At 39.2% G+C, this 17931-nt stretch overlaps 1 protein-coding gene across 1 annotated transcript; it reads left to right on the top strand.

Moving 5' to 3' along the window:
* The first annotated feature begins 5223 nt into the window (after window positions 1–5223).
* Window positions 5224–13730, top strand: LOC142665482 (microtubule-associated serine/threonine-protein kinase 4-like). The gene is made up of 16 exons (XM_075845185.1): window positions 5224–5533; window positions 6213–6314; window positions 6712–6811; window positions 7031–7098; window positions 7338–7423; window positions 7561–7769; window positions 8370–8508; window positions 8997–9129; window positions 9576–9741; window positions 9993–10094; window positions 10344–10466; window positions 10747–10859; window positions 11292–11380; window positions 11757–11845; window positions 12174–12260; window positions 13004–13730. The coding sequence occupies exons 1-16, from the start codon at window positions 5306–5308 to the stop codon at window positions 13117–13119; spliced, it is 1950 nt and encodes a 649-aa protein (XP_075701300.1). The 5' UTR covers window positions 5224–5305; the 3' UTR covers window positions 13120–13730.
* The last annotated feature ends 4201 nt before the right edge of the window (window positions 13731–17931 follow it).

Here is a 17931-nt window from a genome sequence, read left to right as displayed (position 1 = left end):
TCCCGGAGCCTTGTGCATATTTATTTGATTTAACTTGGCTTGGATCATATCTACATTCAGCCAATTCAGTACATCAACTGATATATTAACAGCACTGGCACCAGCTACATCAGATGCTCTTTCTTTTGTTGTATATACAGAGCTAAAGGACCTATTTAGTAACTCTGCCTTCTCTTGACTAACTCCCCATTACTACTATTTAGAGGTGCTACATGTTCAGACGTTGACTTTTTTTGCATTTATATACTTGAAGAATTTTTGGGTAGTTGTATTGCTGTCTTTGGCCACCTGCCTTTTATTTTGTATTTTTGCTGATGACTTTTTTATTTATTTATTTTTTTACAGATTTTACTAAGGTTTTTGTAATTTATAAAGGCTGCAGATGTACCCTCAGAATTATATTTTTCAAAGGGCCTTTTTTTTGTCATGTATTGCCCTTTTTACATTAGGTGTAAGCCATGTGGGGTTTAATTTTAGTTGTTTATAATTGTTACATATAGAAATACATTTTACACTATAATAAGTAGATTTGAAAATCTCCCATTTATTATTTGTCCCATTATTTGACATTAGTTCTCCCCAGTCTATATCCTGAATTGCAGCCCTCATCCTGGGGAAATTGGCCTTCTTAAAATTAAGTGTTTTTGCCCTCCCAGCCTGTGTTTGTTTTTTACAGTATAGTTAAAATGTAACTATATTGTGATCACTGTTACCGAGGTTTTCACGAACATTGACATTCCCAACAAGCTCTGCATTATTAGAAATGACCAGATCCAACAGAGCTTCACCGCTAGTCGGGTCTTCCACAAACTTCTCCAGCAACAGGTTGAGGAAATTTCGCCCCTTCGCAGTTGTAGCTGAACCATGACAAAAGCAGCTCGGCACCTGGACCCACTGGAGGATCCTCCAAACCTCCGGTGGGCCAGTCCAACGCTGCAAGGACCTGTTGTAAAACAAACTGCAAATAAGGTAAGGTCCCAAAAAAGGTGCAGACACCGGCCTGTGCATAAAGAATTACCAAATATCTATGGATTATTTGTATTATACATTTACCCCATTATTATCCCCCATCATTATGCCCTAATGTACTCCGCACAGCTTATAGATGGCCCCACATTATAAATGGAAATACCAGTAAAACCCTAAACCAGGGGCGTAGCTACGAGGGGGCAGGCGGGACATGTGCCCGGGCGCAACTAGGAGAGAAGGAAGGGGGAAGGCACCGCTAACTAGATGCCCATGGCATGAGGGGTCCCATGCCACCCAGCCCATAATGTGCCAGCGGCACGGGCCCCCTCATTCCAGGTAGCGTCACCTGCAAGGATCCCGTCTCATAGGCTGCTGAGGGGGGGATTTGTGGCACTGTCTACAAGAAGGGGTTGTTCATTATGTCACAATATAGTCTGTTTTAGTCAAGCACACTGACCTCTTTCATTTATTTTATTTTCATCTATTGTTATGTAAACTACCTTATATAAATATATTGCTTGTAAAATTTATAAATGGTTTTATGCTCGTGTAACAGAAAAAAAAAGTGAAAAAAAAATTACACCTCATTGATTGGTAGAGAAAGTAAATTTGGCGAGGGTGAAGGGGATGTCGTGAAAGAAATTGGGGGTGCCAAACGGAATCTTTACCCCGGGGGAGAACCTAGCTATGCCTCTGCCCAAACAGAACTACTACCATGCAAGATCCATGCTCCAAAAGCCAAATGGCAGTTCCTCCATTCTGAGCTCTGGAATGTCCCTAAACAGCATTTCATGTCCACATATATGGAATTTTCATACATAGGAGAAACCGCTTAACAATTTATGGTGTGTGCTTATCCAGTGGTATAAGCTGGGCACAACATGTTGGGCATAGCAGTGTAAAAATAGCAATTTTCGATTTGCATCATTCAATTTCAGTAAAACACCTTTGAGGTCAAAATGCTCACTACATTCCTAACAAAATGTCTTGAGGGGTGTCATTTCCAAAATGGGGTCACTTCTCATGGGATTCCACTGCACTAGTACCTAAGGGCAATGCGACATCGTGCCCGAACACCAATTCAGCTAAATCTGCCCTATAAAAGCCAAATGGCGCGCATTCCCTTTTGAGCCCCGATGTGTGCCCAAACAGCCGTTTATGACCACCTATGGGTTACTGCTGTACTCCAAAGAAATTGAATAACAAGTTGTGGGGTGCTTTTTCTCCTATATTCCTTGTGAAAATGAAAAATGTTGAGCTAAATCTATGTATTATTGGAAAAAATATAAGTTTCTATTTTCACGGCCCGCTTCTAATAAAGTCCATAGAACACCTGTTTGGTCAAAATGTTCACTACATAAATTCTTGAGGTGTGTAGTTTTTAAAATAGTGTCCTGGAGGAAGGGGGGGGTTCATCTGTTTTGGTACCTGAAGGCAAACCTTTAGTGGTGACTGGAAAACATCCTAATGACGGAATAGTACGTCAAGGAGCGGGGAGGGGTTAAAGCAGCCTTTTTCTGTCTATTAGATTGAATGTAAATGCCTAAGCTAATAAATGTTATGGCTAACAATTACTGATGGATTGTTACAGAGATACAAGGGGTGATGTATGATGTACTGACATATGGTTTGCACTAATCTGTATTCAATGGAGCACCCAATTACATTGAATAAAGTCCAGAAGTCCACTCACAAATACATATATAAAGATTATATGCAATGGGGCTATACACTGATAAAAATTCAACACACTGTCCAGGAAAAGTTCCTCACCATCCCCAATATCAAGGAGGTTAGATGTGGTAGATGAAGTATCAGAACGCACTTGGTGTTTCTACTGTACAGTCTCCCAGCCTTCACATAAGGTGGTTGTGAAAAGGATAAAGGCAGACAAACATAGACTGCAGCGTTGGATAAAATATTTTGGTACTTTATTCCATATACTCACAGTGACAAAATAAAGAGCACTCAAAAGTTATAAAACTCAGAATCTCTGTCTTTTGTTCAACTAAGAGGTGAATTTTCTTTTTTATAAAAAGCGATCAAAAACTTGTATGTATGAAAAAAAATGGTGCCAATAAAAACCACAGCTTGTCCTGCAAAAAATAAGCCCTCAATCGATGAAAAAATAAAAAAGTTGGGGCTTTCAGAATATGGAAAAAACAAAATTTTTTATTTCTTTGTAAAAGGAGTGAAACATTAAAAAAACTATATAAATTTGGTATCGCTGTAATCGTATTGACCAGCAGAATAAAGAAAATTGCCATTTTTACCGCACGGTAAAAGACATACCCCATTGACAGATGTCCATTGTAGCCTATCCAAAGACGGCCTGATAGCTGTCATGCACAGTAGATCGCTGGGAGAGCCTCTGCGAGAGTGAAGACAAAAATTAAACCCAAAAGGAAATGGAGGAATCAGTTTTTTCATATTCCAACCCACAAAGAATTTTTTTTCAGTTTCCCAGTACATTATATGGTACTTTAAATGGTGCCAATAGAAACTACAACTCCTCCCCCAAAAAAACAAGCCTTCACACCACTACATTGACGGAAAAATAAAAAAGTTATGGCTCAAACGAAAAAAAACAATGACTTGGACTGTAAGGGTTTAAGCAATTGCCCATGATGTGCTAATTTTTACGTATGATGGTCGTAACCAAATTACTCTGTTCAGTGTATGTAGATATGAATGGAATGCTAACCAAATTTTTTAGGGGTTTGGAAGCCCCCAATAAAGATGCTCTGTCCATCATACGTACTCATTTCTGATGTGGTGAGTCTCCTAGAGTAACCCCTCTATCGGAAACGTAGATAAATGGTATCTAATCTGTCATCAATGAGACCTTCGTCGTTAGCTATTCTTCTTACTCGCAGCATTTGGCTTCCTGGTAATGATCTAATCATCCACCTCACATGGCAGCTGTCATATTTCAATAAATTGTTACTTTCTGTGTTCTTAAAGAACAGATCCGTGTCAAACTTGTCTTGTCCTACCCGGACTGTAGTGTCCAGGAATTGGGCCTGTTCTGTGGACCAAGTTTTGGTAAATTAAAGTTCTTCTTGACTTGCGCAGTACCTTTATGCACACACTTGGGTCTGGCATGCGCAGTAGCTAGATGCACGCGCACCCGACCCCATTGACAGATGTCCATTGTAGCCTATCCAAAGACGGCCTGCTAGCTGTCATGCACAGTAGATCGCTGGGAGAGCCGGCATGGTTCTGCGATAGTGGATTCATAGACACATTTCATAAACACATTTTCATGTGGTGGGTCACATATGGCAGCTGATCATTATTATCTATTATTGATGATTAACTGCAAGTAATATTTATTATGAAGTTTGTAACCTAATATGTTAATTACATCAATTCGTATGAGCAACTTTATATACTTGTCTCAACCACATGTTATATTGCTTGAGAAGGGCTCTATTGAGTGAGCTGAAACGTTGCAGAGGTGAATAAAGTCCACTTACTTCTTCACTGAACTTCCTAGTGTGCCGCCATTTTTTACTTTTTATACTTCATTTGGATATTGCATCAGTAATCAACGGCTTGTAACCAAGCTGTCTATATAAATCACAGTGCTGCTGTCTATATACATATGTACATGTGTATATGTATATACACACACACACCCATGCACAAAAAAACATATTAATAATACGTCAGTTATTGCAACCATTTTTTTTATTCATACTCTCCAAAGAAGATTCATATCATATCACTCATTCACAAAATTTACAAAAAAGCCCAAGAAGATCCATTGTCTACAATCTCTTATGTCGCATAGTATGTCTACGGCACCTAGTATTCCCAGGCAGTCCCCCATGTTGGTACTGGTCAGGCATGAGGCTACTCAACTTTCACAGTGGATTCAGGCACATCTATGATTTGAAAGAAAAATTTTACTCACATTACCACAAATGTTTGCTTCACATGGTATATATTTATTTTAAAAAAAGGCACACATGGTACAAAACAATTTTTTTTATCATAACCCTATGTACCAAAGCAAAAAAAATGAATAATATCTTTACTAGTCTGAAAAATGAACAAGTTATAGGCTTTAAATCAGTATGTGCAAAAAAAAACTGGAAAACCGTTCCAAAAATACCTCAGTCAAGAAAGGGTTAAGTACAGATATTCCTTGGAGGTTGTATCACAGTCTTCCTTGACATCACTGGTCATCAAACATCATAATCCTCTATTATGACATCACTGGTCTTGAAAAGTTCCATCTGCCCTCCATTCTCTATCAGTATGTTAATGTTGCCAGCTGTGGATACACTGGTAGCGCGTTACTGATTATCAGCGATTACTTTTACCGAAAATGGCCAGATTACCACTGGACAAGACTAAAATGGAAGCACATCTACAGGGGATTATTACCAGCTACTCCCCTGACGCCATGCTTCCACTACCCGATGGCGTGCTCAGCTTCACTCACCGGCTGGTTGTGGAGCTGTCACGAGACTGCCTCGCTAAACACCAACGAGGCCTAATAACCGAAACATACCTCGAGGATCTACAGCAGAACATAGAGACGTTATTACAACAGGTAAATAGCAGAGACTCAGCACGAAATGTAAAGTAAACAATACATGAGAATAATAGAGTCAGAGAAATTAATTTACACGTATTTATTGTCATTAGAGCAAAATGTCATAGAAAGCAAATTTATATAACCCAAAAATAAAATGTAGAGGAAATAAAGCAGATATTTCTGAGCATGTAAGTGACATGTAGTGGAGTGGATAAAAAACAACTTAGAATAGAGACGCCTTTATATATCTCCAGACAGGAGCGGACACAGAAATCATAGGGCCCCTAAACAAAACTTAGAATGGGCCCTTACAAATGTACTACTTATTTATTATAGTCAATGTCCACCACAACTCTGTAACATATCTTCATAAGGGTTGTAGCTCTAGTTTTCACACATTTACTAAGCATTTTACTTCAGTTTTCGGGGTAAAACGGTGACTTACGACAAGTTAGAGGTAAAATTTGCGACTTTTCTGATGACTCACCAAATTTAAAAATAACAAGAATGTGAGCATGGTCTTCAAGGAGGCAAATTTGACACCAAATTTATTAAGTGAACTAAGTGGAAAATACAGAAAATGTTGGTATAAATCTATGTCTGCTCATAGCTCCAAATCTTCTGCTTCTCTTCACATAGTAAATGATAAAACGCTGATGTGTTTCACCTTCTTCTATTTGTATTTTATTTATAGGCAGGAGAAAAATCAGAACATGAAGAATTGGCCTTTATCAAAGAACTGGCCGAGAAAGTCCTGTGTGTAATTCCTCGTCTACCTCACTCATTGGACTGCCTGGTAAGGATCTATCATCTTCTATATCACATGTCCTAGGATCAGCCAGCACTATATACATGACGTCATATGATATAATAGTACATCTAGTTCATGTATATATGAAACACTTGTATATAACTGGTATATATTATATAATTGTAATCTCCTAAAATATATAGAAATTCTCATAATTGGTTCATTCATAACTGGGAGCACTCCAATAGTAGAACAATGCAGCTCCTCATATCCCAAAAATTAGAGATATATTAATTCAGTTTTGCCGATTTATTTGATTTGTCAGGAATTTGCTTTTGGCAAATTACATTTGTATTATATTCTATCGACCAGAATACAGGCAAATTGACAGGTATTTAATGTTTGTGAACTTTTACACCTAATAATTCTAAATCTTCTACAGGAAACACCAGAAGGCCGAGCCAAAGAGGAACAAAATGGAACAACTGATTCTACTGAGCCAAATACCAGTCACCAAGAACTACCCAAGGATCTGATTATAGGTAAGGGGGTCACATATGTTCTTGCAACTGGCGATGCCATGTAACCATGGAGACAGAGTTTAAATGTTATATTTCATGAAGAATACTTGTCATTTCCAGGCTATTGTATTTTGTGGCCTTCTTTCCAGCCTTCTACTTGTTATTAATATTCATTGTATTATTATTCTGTATTTATGACCAGCTACGTCATGTATATTCATTATATTATCATTATTTTAGAAACATCTGTGCTGGCAAACAATGATCAAGGAAAATCTGAACCACCTGAGATTGATGAATCTGCCAGTGTAAGTATCATAGAGGCGGGCGTCTATTTACCATTAGGTTGTGGCGGTGGTCTCTAATCTTTGGCGCTCTGGCTGAATGGTGGATATAATATATCAGGCAGATCATGTCTGCATAGAGTCCTGCATGTATCATATCCTCTCCATATACCGCAGTGTTTATTGGGACATATTATAGAAGGGACACGTTGGTGGCGTCTGGAGCTTTTATGTTTATATTTCATTTCTTGTTCCTTTTTTAGAACTTGATCAGATCACTGGACGTGGGCAGAAAGCCTTGTAAGAGCCACTTTGAGACATCCACACTGATCAGCAGTGGAACTTATGGGTGAGCTTTATGTTGGAATAATATGAGTCTTAGGCTCTGTTCACATTGGCGTCAAGACTTCTGTTTCTGACTATTCCAAACAGAAGTATTGCAGATGAGAATGAGGATTGATAATAAAGCTTCTTTTTTCTCTCCAGGACTGTCCACTTAGTCCATCATACAGACACCCGCCGTGCATTTGCTATGAAAAAGATCGAGAAGCAGAACCTGTTCATGGCAGAAAAATTTCAACAGGCCTTTCTTGAAAGAGACATCTTAATGTTCATAGAGAGTCCATTTATAGTCAACATGGTCTGCTCCTTTTCCAGTCAGCGTCACCTGTGTATGATCATGGAGTATATAGGAGGTAAGACATGTCATTATTAATATTGATATATGGAGGAAACATTAAAAGGGGAAACATGTTCAGATATGTGCACATTGGTCATGTCTGTAATTCCAGCTATGGACTAAAGCAATGACTGTCTAGAAGGGGTTGTCCAGAAGGTTAAATCCCTTCAATAAATTCTGGATTGCTGGCATGTAGCCAACTGCTGGGGATCTGGCTGCACCCCCAGTGATCAGCTGTTATGGATGGGAAAGTTGCAGGTGCTTGTAGATTTCCCCTGCAGGAAATGTAGTATTATATGTCACCTGTTCAAGTAAATGAGCAGCCACCAAATACATAGATCCGCTGAGTCCGCCAAAGACAGTGCACTATTTACAGTGGTTCTGGCTAGTAGGGGAGATCCTAAGAGGGGGACCCCCTCTATGACATCCCTATGTCTTAATAGGCTTAAGCTATAAAGCTTTCCTCTCTTTATACATCACTTCTAATGGTTGTCTAATCGCCAGTGACCTTTATTAGTCTTTCCATAGTCTTGGCTTGATGATCATTATGCAGCATTTGTGGTCCAAATTCTTGGTATAAATCATTCACCTGTCATCTTTTTCCTTTCTGCTTTAGGAGGAGACTGTGGGACCCTATTAAAATATGGGGGTCCTATTTCTGTGAACTTGGCCCGTCTGTATTTTGCAGAGCTGGTTCTTGCTCTGGAACACCTGCATAGCTACGGTGTGGTGCACAGAGACCTGAAGCCTGACAAGTAAGTGACAGTAACATACTAGATCCCTCATTCACTGCTGTGTATATAGCAAGAGACAAGTCACGAGGGTTATAAAACATTGCAACTAATAGTGTAAGACTAGAGTAGTACTGTAGCCTTAGTCTAAGGACGTGTACACACTAGCATTATTTTGTAACTTATTATATAGTTATAATATCTAATCATGACTGATCCATTCATTTATATGGGACAAATAGCTGCCAATGTTCTTCAGTTTACAGTCATTAAAAGACATACTAAAAAACAAAACCCGCTAGTGTGGACGAGACCTAAAGCTGCCCATACTGGTGACAATTACACCTTATGTCACACAGTTCTGATGAATAGAAATGTCTTATGATGTGATCGTCCTTATATAAACTGGAGGTGAAAAGTTTCTGTTCTACTAGAGGGAAGAAAGTAAAAGTTTGGTAACAGCCGGTCTATGGATTATCACTTGGAGATACAACTCTCTCTCTTATTGACAGCTTGCTGATAACACCATCAGGTCACATAAAAGTCACCGACTTTGGACTATCAAAACTCGGCCTCATGAGACTGACAACCAACAACTACAAGGCTCAAATGGAGGACATCACCAAAGAGTTCCTTGATAATGAGGTTTGCTTTACTGATATATCTATAGATTTATTTCCTTCATACATATTAGTGTGGTACAATGAAGGGGCGCAACTTAGATAGCGGGGCTGGTGGGACATATGCTCCAGGTGTTGGGTACCAAAAAGCCGCCCTGCCATATCTAGAGTATTAAGACATGGGGCTACGGCAGTAAACTGAATCTTTTCCTTGGGTGAAGGAACGTCTAGCTATAACTTTGGTGCAATATATATCAGGGTTCCTAAATCTTCAGGTTATAGGGGTTCTAAGCCTTAAGAGAGTTACGTCCATATAACCAAAAGCTAATGTTATATGATGTTATAATTGGGGTGAAAGTCGAGTCCATAGAGTCTGTTATAAAGCAGCAGAAGTATAAATAAATTCGGCAGGTATTTCTAATAAGTAATATTTTAATTTGACCCCCTTCTCTTTCATCCATTGTTTTCCAGGTCTGTGGCACCCTTGAATACATCGCTCCAGAAATGCTTCTGATGGAAGGCTATGGGAGGCCCATTGACTGGTGGGCTATGGGAATTATTCTACATGAATTCCTGCTAGGATCTGTTCCATTCTTTGGCAGTACCACAAAGAAGGTGTTCAATGCTGTGATCAAGGGTAAGTAGAAGATACATTAGGATGATATATCCTGCATGTTATCTGTCGTGTGATCTAAATATATTAATCTAATACATTATGGTCCGAGCTTCCTGCTGGATCAGCATCTATGAGAAATAGTCCAAGTGATACATTTCGATCAGATCTTTAGAGGGAGTGTTTTTGGATGTAACCTTCTATATATTGTTAAGAATTATTGATATTTCCCACTTCCATTACTTGTTGGTAACATTTGTTTTTCTGTGTGACAGATGACGTCACTTGGAATTTTGACAATAAAGCTCCTCCGCCTGATGCTCAAGATCTCATCACTGAGCTGCTCAGGAAAAATCCTGCACGTAGACTTGGGACAGGTAAAGTATATAAATAGTACTAATATAGACGTATAACACCTAGGACACCTGTCACAAGACGTAAACTTCATGTCTATGAGAAACACGACTTCATATGTTGTCCCTTACCGGTTCATCCGCTAAATATAATGCTGTATAACGGTTCTTCCTGTAGACAGCAGAATAGTACCCTGCACTGTTACACCTTCAGTTAACAGCTCAATGGTGGATATATATTAATCCAATCAATCTTTTCCCTTGTTTTTCCAGGAGGAGCACATGAGGTCAAAATTCACCCATTCATGAGTGACATTAATTTTGATTGCATTCTGAGTCAACAACCTGAATATATTCCTGAACTTGTGTCGGCTGAGGACACCAGTAATTTTGAACGTAAGTTACCTAGACCATGTTGTTGTGTGGAGGTGAAGATAAATGCTGGGATCTGTTGTCACCTTGGAGAACATCATTACAACATGAAGACAATGGTTGAAATTCATAGGAAACCCAGTGGAGAACATCATTATCATCAAGTTTATGGATGAGGAATACATTTATGAAATGCTGACCAAACTTACTCAGGAGTTGTCACCCCCAGTCAGAAATGATAACTGTGTCTGTGATGTGTAATATATAAAATCTCCGCTAACGTTGGAATATTTATGACTTTTAGCTCACTCTGAGAAACATCATCTCATGGCATCAGATGAAGAGGAAGACACAAGCGAGGATATTGGGTACACAGTATTCGCACCTTTCACATCATCTACGAAAAGGTTTTCTAAAGTAAGTCTATAAATCCGTAAAATATCCAGTTAACTATTTATTGCATAATGGCCCATAAAATATAAAATAAATATATATATATATATATATATATAAGGTCATCATGCAAAACTTTATCCACTCGCTCGATCACTTTAGTCGTCGGGGGAAGTTCTGGCTGTTTATACATTTTCATTGTTGCGTCTGTTGCAGGGAAATTTAGTACCACATGCTGGTTGGTCCCTTATCGATATGTATTATATACATATAATGTTATGAACCTTAGACAATGTATAACAATGTATCCTGGGATATCTAAATGAATGAAATCATGGCAGGTGTCGTTCAAGATAAGAAAAGGAAAATAAAAGAAGTGATTTTGATAATGATAGACACGAGGACATATGTGCTGCAGTTCCTGACTGTATATTATAACTATCTATATGTTTTTAGCTGTGCACCCACACAACCAGGATGACTGACAATAACATGGAGGATCCCAAGTTACCTCCAGAGGATTCTCCCGTCAGTGACTCAGACATGTGAGTAGAATATGGGGTTATTACTGTGTATTCAGGGGAAGAATGGTTCTTGGTAATATAAGTTATTGGGGTGCAGTATATCTGGCAGAGAGGAATAGACAATTGATATACAGGGAATCTGAGAGCAGAATGTAGCTGGACGGAGCTGTATAATGTACTATTATCCTCATATCCTCCCATTATAATGTGTAGGATGGAGAATATAACATTAGTATTGTGGATATAATGTGTGCAATGTGCATATTGCTTTATACAGTAATATTCTATACTGGCAGAACACGACATCTTTATATTACAACTTCCTTCTTATATATTTATTATACAGTGATCTTGGTTTGAGGTCATTTTTACCAGAATTTTATGTTTTATTAAACAGGCAGAGACAATTATTTTCTTCTGAAGCTGATGATGAGAAGCAGAGGCACAATGATAGTAGCGACTTACCATCCAGCTCCACAGTGCCAGGTATGTACAGGGGCTTCTGCCTCGTCGTTTAGATAATCGGTGGGGGTTTCTGAGAGTTGGACCCCCTCTGTCCATGAAGTGATCGCATTTCCTAGTACAACGCCACCGTTTCTTATGATGTAATACACCTTTAAGATAGAAGAACTTAGATAAACTATATTGTTAAATCAGAATGATCCATATTTAGCAGTGCCTGGGATCTAATAATGTGTCATCTATTTGTCGCTGAGGCCTAGTTGCTGGATTATAGAGATCATTCTGTATATTGCCCTTTATTGCTCTTCTGCATTATATTTACAGCCATTTTTGTTATTTATTTTATAACAAGCTACTCTAGCTCAGAAGAAACAAGGACTGACATTTACCCGGACTGGACAAAAAAATGACAGAGAGCAAGGAGAACGGAGAACGAGAGGTAAGAGGCCAGCAATAGAGGACATGATCTTTAGGTGATATTCTTGACGGTGGATTTGCTGCGAATTTCCACTGTGTACACTCCGCAGCCGGAATCCACAGCAGAGTGTAATTTCACGGAAATAAACAGGAATTTAAAATATATAGTACACACGGTGCCAAAAAAAATGAGTGCGGAAAAGAGGCTGCGGAGCGGATTTTTAATTTCTCAGCATGCTTATTCGTTTTATTGATTTACTGTGGATTTATTGTAGAAATTCTAAATTGACTTCAATGGAGAAAAAAAATCTGCAATGAATTCCATGTGTTATATGTGTTGTGGATTTGATGCAGATTTTCAGTGTGGATTGAGATCCGAGAACTGGGAATTATATAATTTAAAGGAGGAAGTGGAAAAACCACCATTTTGAGCACATTTGCTTGCTAGAAAGGCAGCTCAGCCCTAAATATGGCCAGACATAGGCAGATGAAGATGAAAGGCATATTTCCACTGCGAATTTGCTGCAGGGAATGTCCGCAGCAAATATGCCATGTTGGAACATACCCTTAATGATATTCACTAATAATAATTCACAATATATAATATAATCATTAAATATTCCTAATAGCAGTCCCAACTACGAAATGCAGGTGCAAGATAAGGAAATAGACAGTGGCCATTCTGTTCTGTACACCTGATATTCCTACGATGCTGCTTTTTTATATTATGTCCATAACTTACTTTATTTTCAATTTTTTTCAAAGGTTCTATTATACGCCGGATATTATCATCGTGCCGGCGTGGATTGTCCAGGGCTGCTCGTACCATTGGAGGAGGCTGTGCGCTTGTTAGCTGCCGCCGTTCCTCGAGAACCATGTAGCGCCCTGGAGTAAGTACAGCAAGTCTACCACTGTACTAAGGAGGAAGGACTAGCTCCATCAGACCTTCCAAACATGCAAGGACCATCTGCAGAAGAAGGCTTTATTCAAACATCTCTTCAGCCTTCCATAACATTATCATCAAAACAGCTAGAGATGTACCAAAGAGGAAGGAATGATATCATCTTACCTTCCAAGCATGCAAGGCCCATCTGCAGAAGAAGGCTTATTCCAAACACCATCTCAGCCTTCCATAAAATTATAAAATAACCAGATCTGTACCAAGGTGGGAGGACTTATACTATCTGACCTTCCAAGCATGCAAGGACCATCTGCAGAAGAAGGCTTATTCTAAACACCATCTCAGAATTCAATAAAATTATAAAATAACCAGATCTGTACCAAGGTGGGAGGACTTATACTATCTGACCTTCCAACTGAGTAAGGACCATCTGCAGAAGAAGGCTTATTCCAAACACCATCTCAGCCTTCCATAAAATTATAAAATAACCAGATCTGTACCAAGGTGGGTGGACTTATACGATCTGACCTTCCAACTGAGTAAGGACCATCTGCAGAAGAAGGCTAATTCCATACAACTTTTCAGCCTTTGATTAAATCAATAAAAATTATTTATGACTTTAATATTTCATTCATTGGGTATTTTTTTTTCATAAATCCACTACGTTTTGTTTAATCCTACAGTCAATCAAAGAGTGAAAACTGCATAAAAAACAACAACCTGTTAAAGCTGGTTAGAGAAGGGGTGAATTTACACGCGGCACACTGAAAATCAGTTGCATTCATCTGAACGTAGTTGATTCTGCAGCAGGTGTATGGATTTCTGCAAGTTCCATTAAAGAGTGACTGCCCTTTCATCAAACTTTTGATATGTCATAGAGACATTGCATTATACCTGTTTAGCCAGCTGCTATCCCGCTACACGGTACGGCCCAGTGGGTCCACACCCCGCGCCGTGACAGAGGGCTTGTTCTTTATGGCACAAGTTGTATTTTTAATAACAACATTTTGGGGTACAGATAATGTATATTGAATAACTTTAAAAAAAAAATAAATTTGGGTAGGAAATCAAAAATGAACTGGATGTCTGCCATAGTTGTTTTTGCACTTTATTTTATGCCGTTCACTGTGCGATATAAATGACATTTTAACTTTATTCTGGGGATCGTTACGATTATGGCATTACCAAATGTATATCTTTTTTTAATGCTTTACTACTTTTGCACAATAAAAACCCTTTTGACCGTTGACCTAGCTTTATTAGGGCTTGTATTTTTGTAGGACAAGTTTTAAATCGTCCCATTTTGAGGGACATAGGATTTATTGATTAACCCCTTCCCGACATTTGTGGTAAGTATACGACATTGAAAGAAAGTGCTTCCCGCAAAATGTTGTATACTTACGCCAAATGTTTGGCACCACCTCAGAAGCTGAGTCGGTGCCATCATCCCCGGATGTCAGCTGTATCTGACAGCTGACATCCTGCTGTAACGGCGGGGACCAAAGTTAGCTTCGATCCCCGCCATTAACCCTTTAAATGCAGCCGTCAAAAGCGATCTCTACATTTAAGGTGTTTGCAGCTCATCGACACCCCAGCAATGAAATCGCCAGGGTGTCGATGGCTGCAATGGCAACCGGAGGCCTAATACTGGCCTGCCGGTGTGCTTAGCACGGAAAACTTCCAGCCCCCGCCCAGAGGCGGGGCCTAAAAGGCTTCCGTAGCCGCCGGCAAAATTGCGCCGACTCAGCAGATGAGCCGGCGTCATCAGCGGTGGATATCAACTGTATGTTACAGCTGACATCCACTTGTAACGGCAGGAACCGGAGCTAGCTCCGATTCCTGCCATTAACCCCTCAGATGCAGCGATCGGATGTGATTGCTGCATTTTTGTGGTTGCTAGCAGATCGCCAGCTGTGCCTTGCAATCTCACGACTGCCGACTGCTATTATGACACCAGGAGACCTAACAATGGCCTCTTGTTTGCCATTACGGAAGCCGATTAGGCCCCGCCCGAAGGCAAAGCCTAATCGGCTTGCTGTCAGTGAATGACTGACAGATCTAATACATTGCACTGACAGTTGGACCTCCATGTCCCCTAGTGAGACTAAAGTAAAGTGTAAAAAAAAGTGAAAAAAAATGTGAAAGAAAGTTGTAAAAAATATAATAAAAGTTTTAAGTAATAAAATAAAACACAATCGCCCTTTTTCCCTTATCAAGTCCTTTATTATTGAAAAAATAAATAAACCATACATATTTGGTATCGCCGCGACCGTAACGGCCTAAACTATACAAATATTATGTTATTTATTCCACGCAGTGAACGGCGTATAAATAAAACCGTATAAAATAATGCCAGAATTTCAGTTTTTTGGTCACTTTGCCCTCCAAAAATTAAAATAAAAAGTGATCAAAAAGTCGCATGTATCCAAAAATGGTGCTTATAAAAACTATAGCTCGTCTCGCAAAAAACAAGCCCTCATACAGCTCCGTCGACGAAAAAATTAAAAAGTTATAGTTCTCACAACTTGGCGACATAAAAAAGTTGTAAAACATAAAAAAGTGCCATAAATTAGGTATCGCCGGAATCGTACTGACCCGCAGAATAAAGATAACATGTCATTTATAACTCATGGTGAACGCTGTATAAAAAAAAAACCCTAAAAAAACTATGCCAGAATTGCTGTTTTTTGGTCACCTTGCCTCTCAAAAAATAGGATAAAAAGTGATCAAAAAGTTGCATGTACCCCAAAATGGTACCAATAATAACTACAGCTCGTCCCACAAAAAAAACAGCCCTCATACCACTACGTCTATGAAAAAATAAAATTAGTTAAGTCTCCAATAAGTCAGGAAATAAAAAATATGCAGTTGTGCACATCAGAGGGGAACATTTTGTCTGTTTCAAGAGGCGATTTATCGGGGCCCTAAAATTAGGGAAGCAGGAAGGGCGGGGCCCTAAAATTAGGGAAGCAGGAAGGGCAGGGCCCAAACATATCTGCTAGAAGCGAGGGCGCCCGTATTATACCAGGACAACACTTCCTAGCAAAATTCCCCAAACTGCAAAGGTGCGGAGTGTGGACCAAATGGGGGATAAGTAAAGACACCGTTTATCAGTGTGACACCGGCCTGTGCAGAAATGATTGCTTCACAGCGTAACACACATCTATGGATTATTTTATTGTTTACCCCATTATTATACCACCTGACTATGCCCCTGATGTACTCTGCCCAGCTTACATGTACCCCCACATTATAAACGGAAACACCAGTAATACTCAAACAAAACTACCAAGAAAAATCTACGCTTCAAAAGCCAAATGGCGCTCAAACCCATCTGAGCTCTACAGCGTGCCCAAACAGCAGTTTACTTCCACATATATGGCACCGCCATACCCGGAAGAACCATTTTAAAAATTTTTGGGGTGTGTGTCTACAGTGGCATAAGCTGGGCACGACATACTTGCCACTGAACTGGCAATTCTTTTTTTCCAGGTGTTTTTCTTCGCTCTTGTTACTACACCACTTATAACCATGGACCATTGAGAGTAGGAATCACTGACCACAACTCTCTGGATACGGTCCTTGAGACAATTTTCAATCTCATTACAAGCTATACTTTCTTTTTTAAAATAGGCACTATACCAGTCACTAGAGAATCTCTGAATATTATGAAGAGGGGGACAGAAATAACTGAAATAAGCTCTTTAAGAACTCTAGGGTGTAACCCATCTGGTCCCGGAGCCTTGTGCATATTTATTTGATTTAACTTGGCTTGGATCATATCTACATTCAGCCAATTCAGTACATCAACTGATATATTAACAGCACTGGCACCAGCTACATCAGATGCTCTTTCTTTTGTTGTATATACAGAGCTAAAGGACCTATTTAGTAACTCTGCCTTCTCTTGACTAACTCCCCATTACTACTATTTAGAGGTGCTACATGTTCAGACGTTGACTTTTTTTGCATTTATATACTTGAAGAATTTTTGGGTAGTTGTATTGCTGTCTTTGGCCACCTGCCTTTTATTTTGTATTTTTGCTGATGACTTTTTTATTTATTTATTTTTTTACAGATTTTACTAAGGTTTTTGTAATTTATAAAGGCTGCAGATGTACCCTCAGAATTATATTTTTCAAAGGGCCTTTTTTTTGTCATGTATTGCCCTTTTTACATTAGGTGTAAGCCATGTGGGGTTTAATTTTAGTTGTTTATAATTGTTACATATAGAAATACATTTTACACTATAATAAGTAGATTTGAAAATCTCCCATTTATTATTTGTCCCATTATTTGACATTAGTTCTCCCCAGTCTATATCCTGAATTGCAGCCCTCATCCTGGGGAAATTGGCCTTCTTAAAATTAAGTGTTTTTGCCCTCCCAGCCTGTGTTTGTTTTTTACAGTATAGTTAAAATGTAACTATATTGTGATCACTGTTACCGAGGTTTTCACGAACATTGACATTCCCAACAAGCTCTGCATTATTAGAAATGACCAGATCCAACAGAGCTTCACCGCTAGTCGGGTCTTCCACAAACTTCTCCAGCAACAGGTTGAGGAAATTTCGCCCCTTCGCAGTTGTAGCTGAACCATGACAAAAGCAGCTCGGCACCTGGACCCACTGGAGGATCCTCCAAACCTCCGGTGGGCCAGTCCAACGCTGCAAGGACCTGTTGTAAAACAAACTGCAAATAAGGTAAGGTCCCAAAAAAGGTGCAGACACCGGCCTGTGCATAAAGAATTACCAAATATCTATGGATTATTTGTATTATACATTTACCCCATT

Source organism: Rhinoderma darwinii, chromosome 13 (assembly GCF_050947455.1).
Source record: "Rhinoderma darwinii isolate aRhiDar2 chromosome 13, aRhiDar2.hap1, whole genome shotgun sequence".
Classification (NCBI taxonomy): Eukaryota; Metazoa; Chordata; class Amphibia; order Anura; family Rhinodermatidae; genus Rhinoderma; species Rhinoderma darwinii.
The sequence above is the reverse complement of the archived record's forward strand: the minus strand, read 5'-3'. Positions and strand labels throughout refer to the sequence as shown.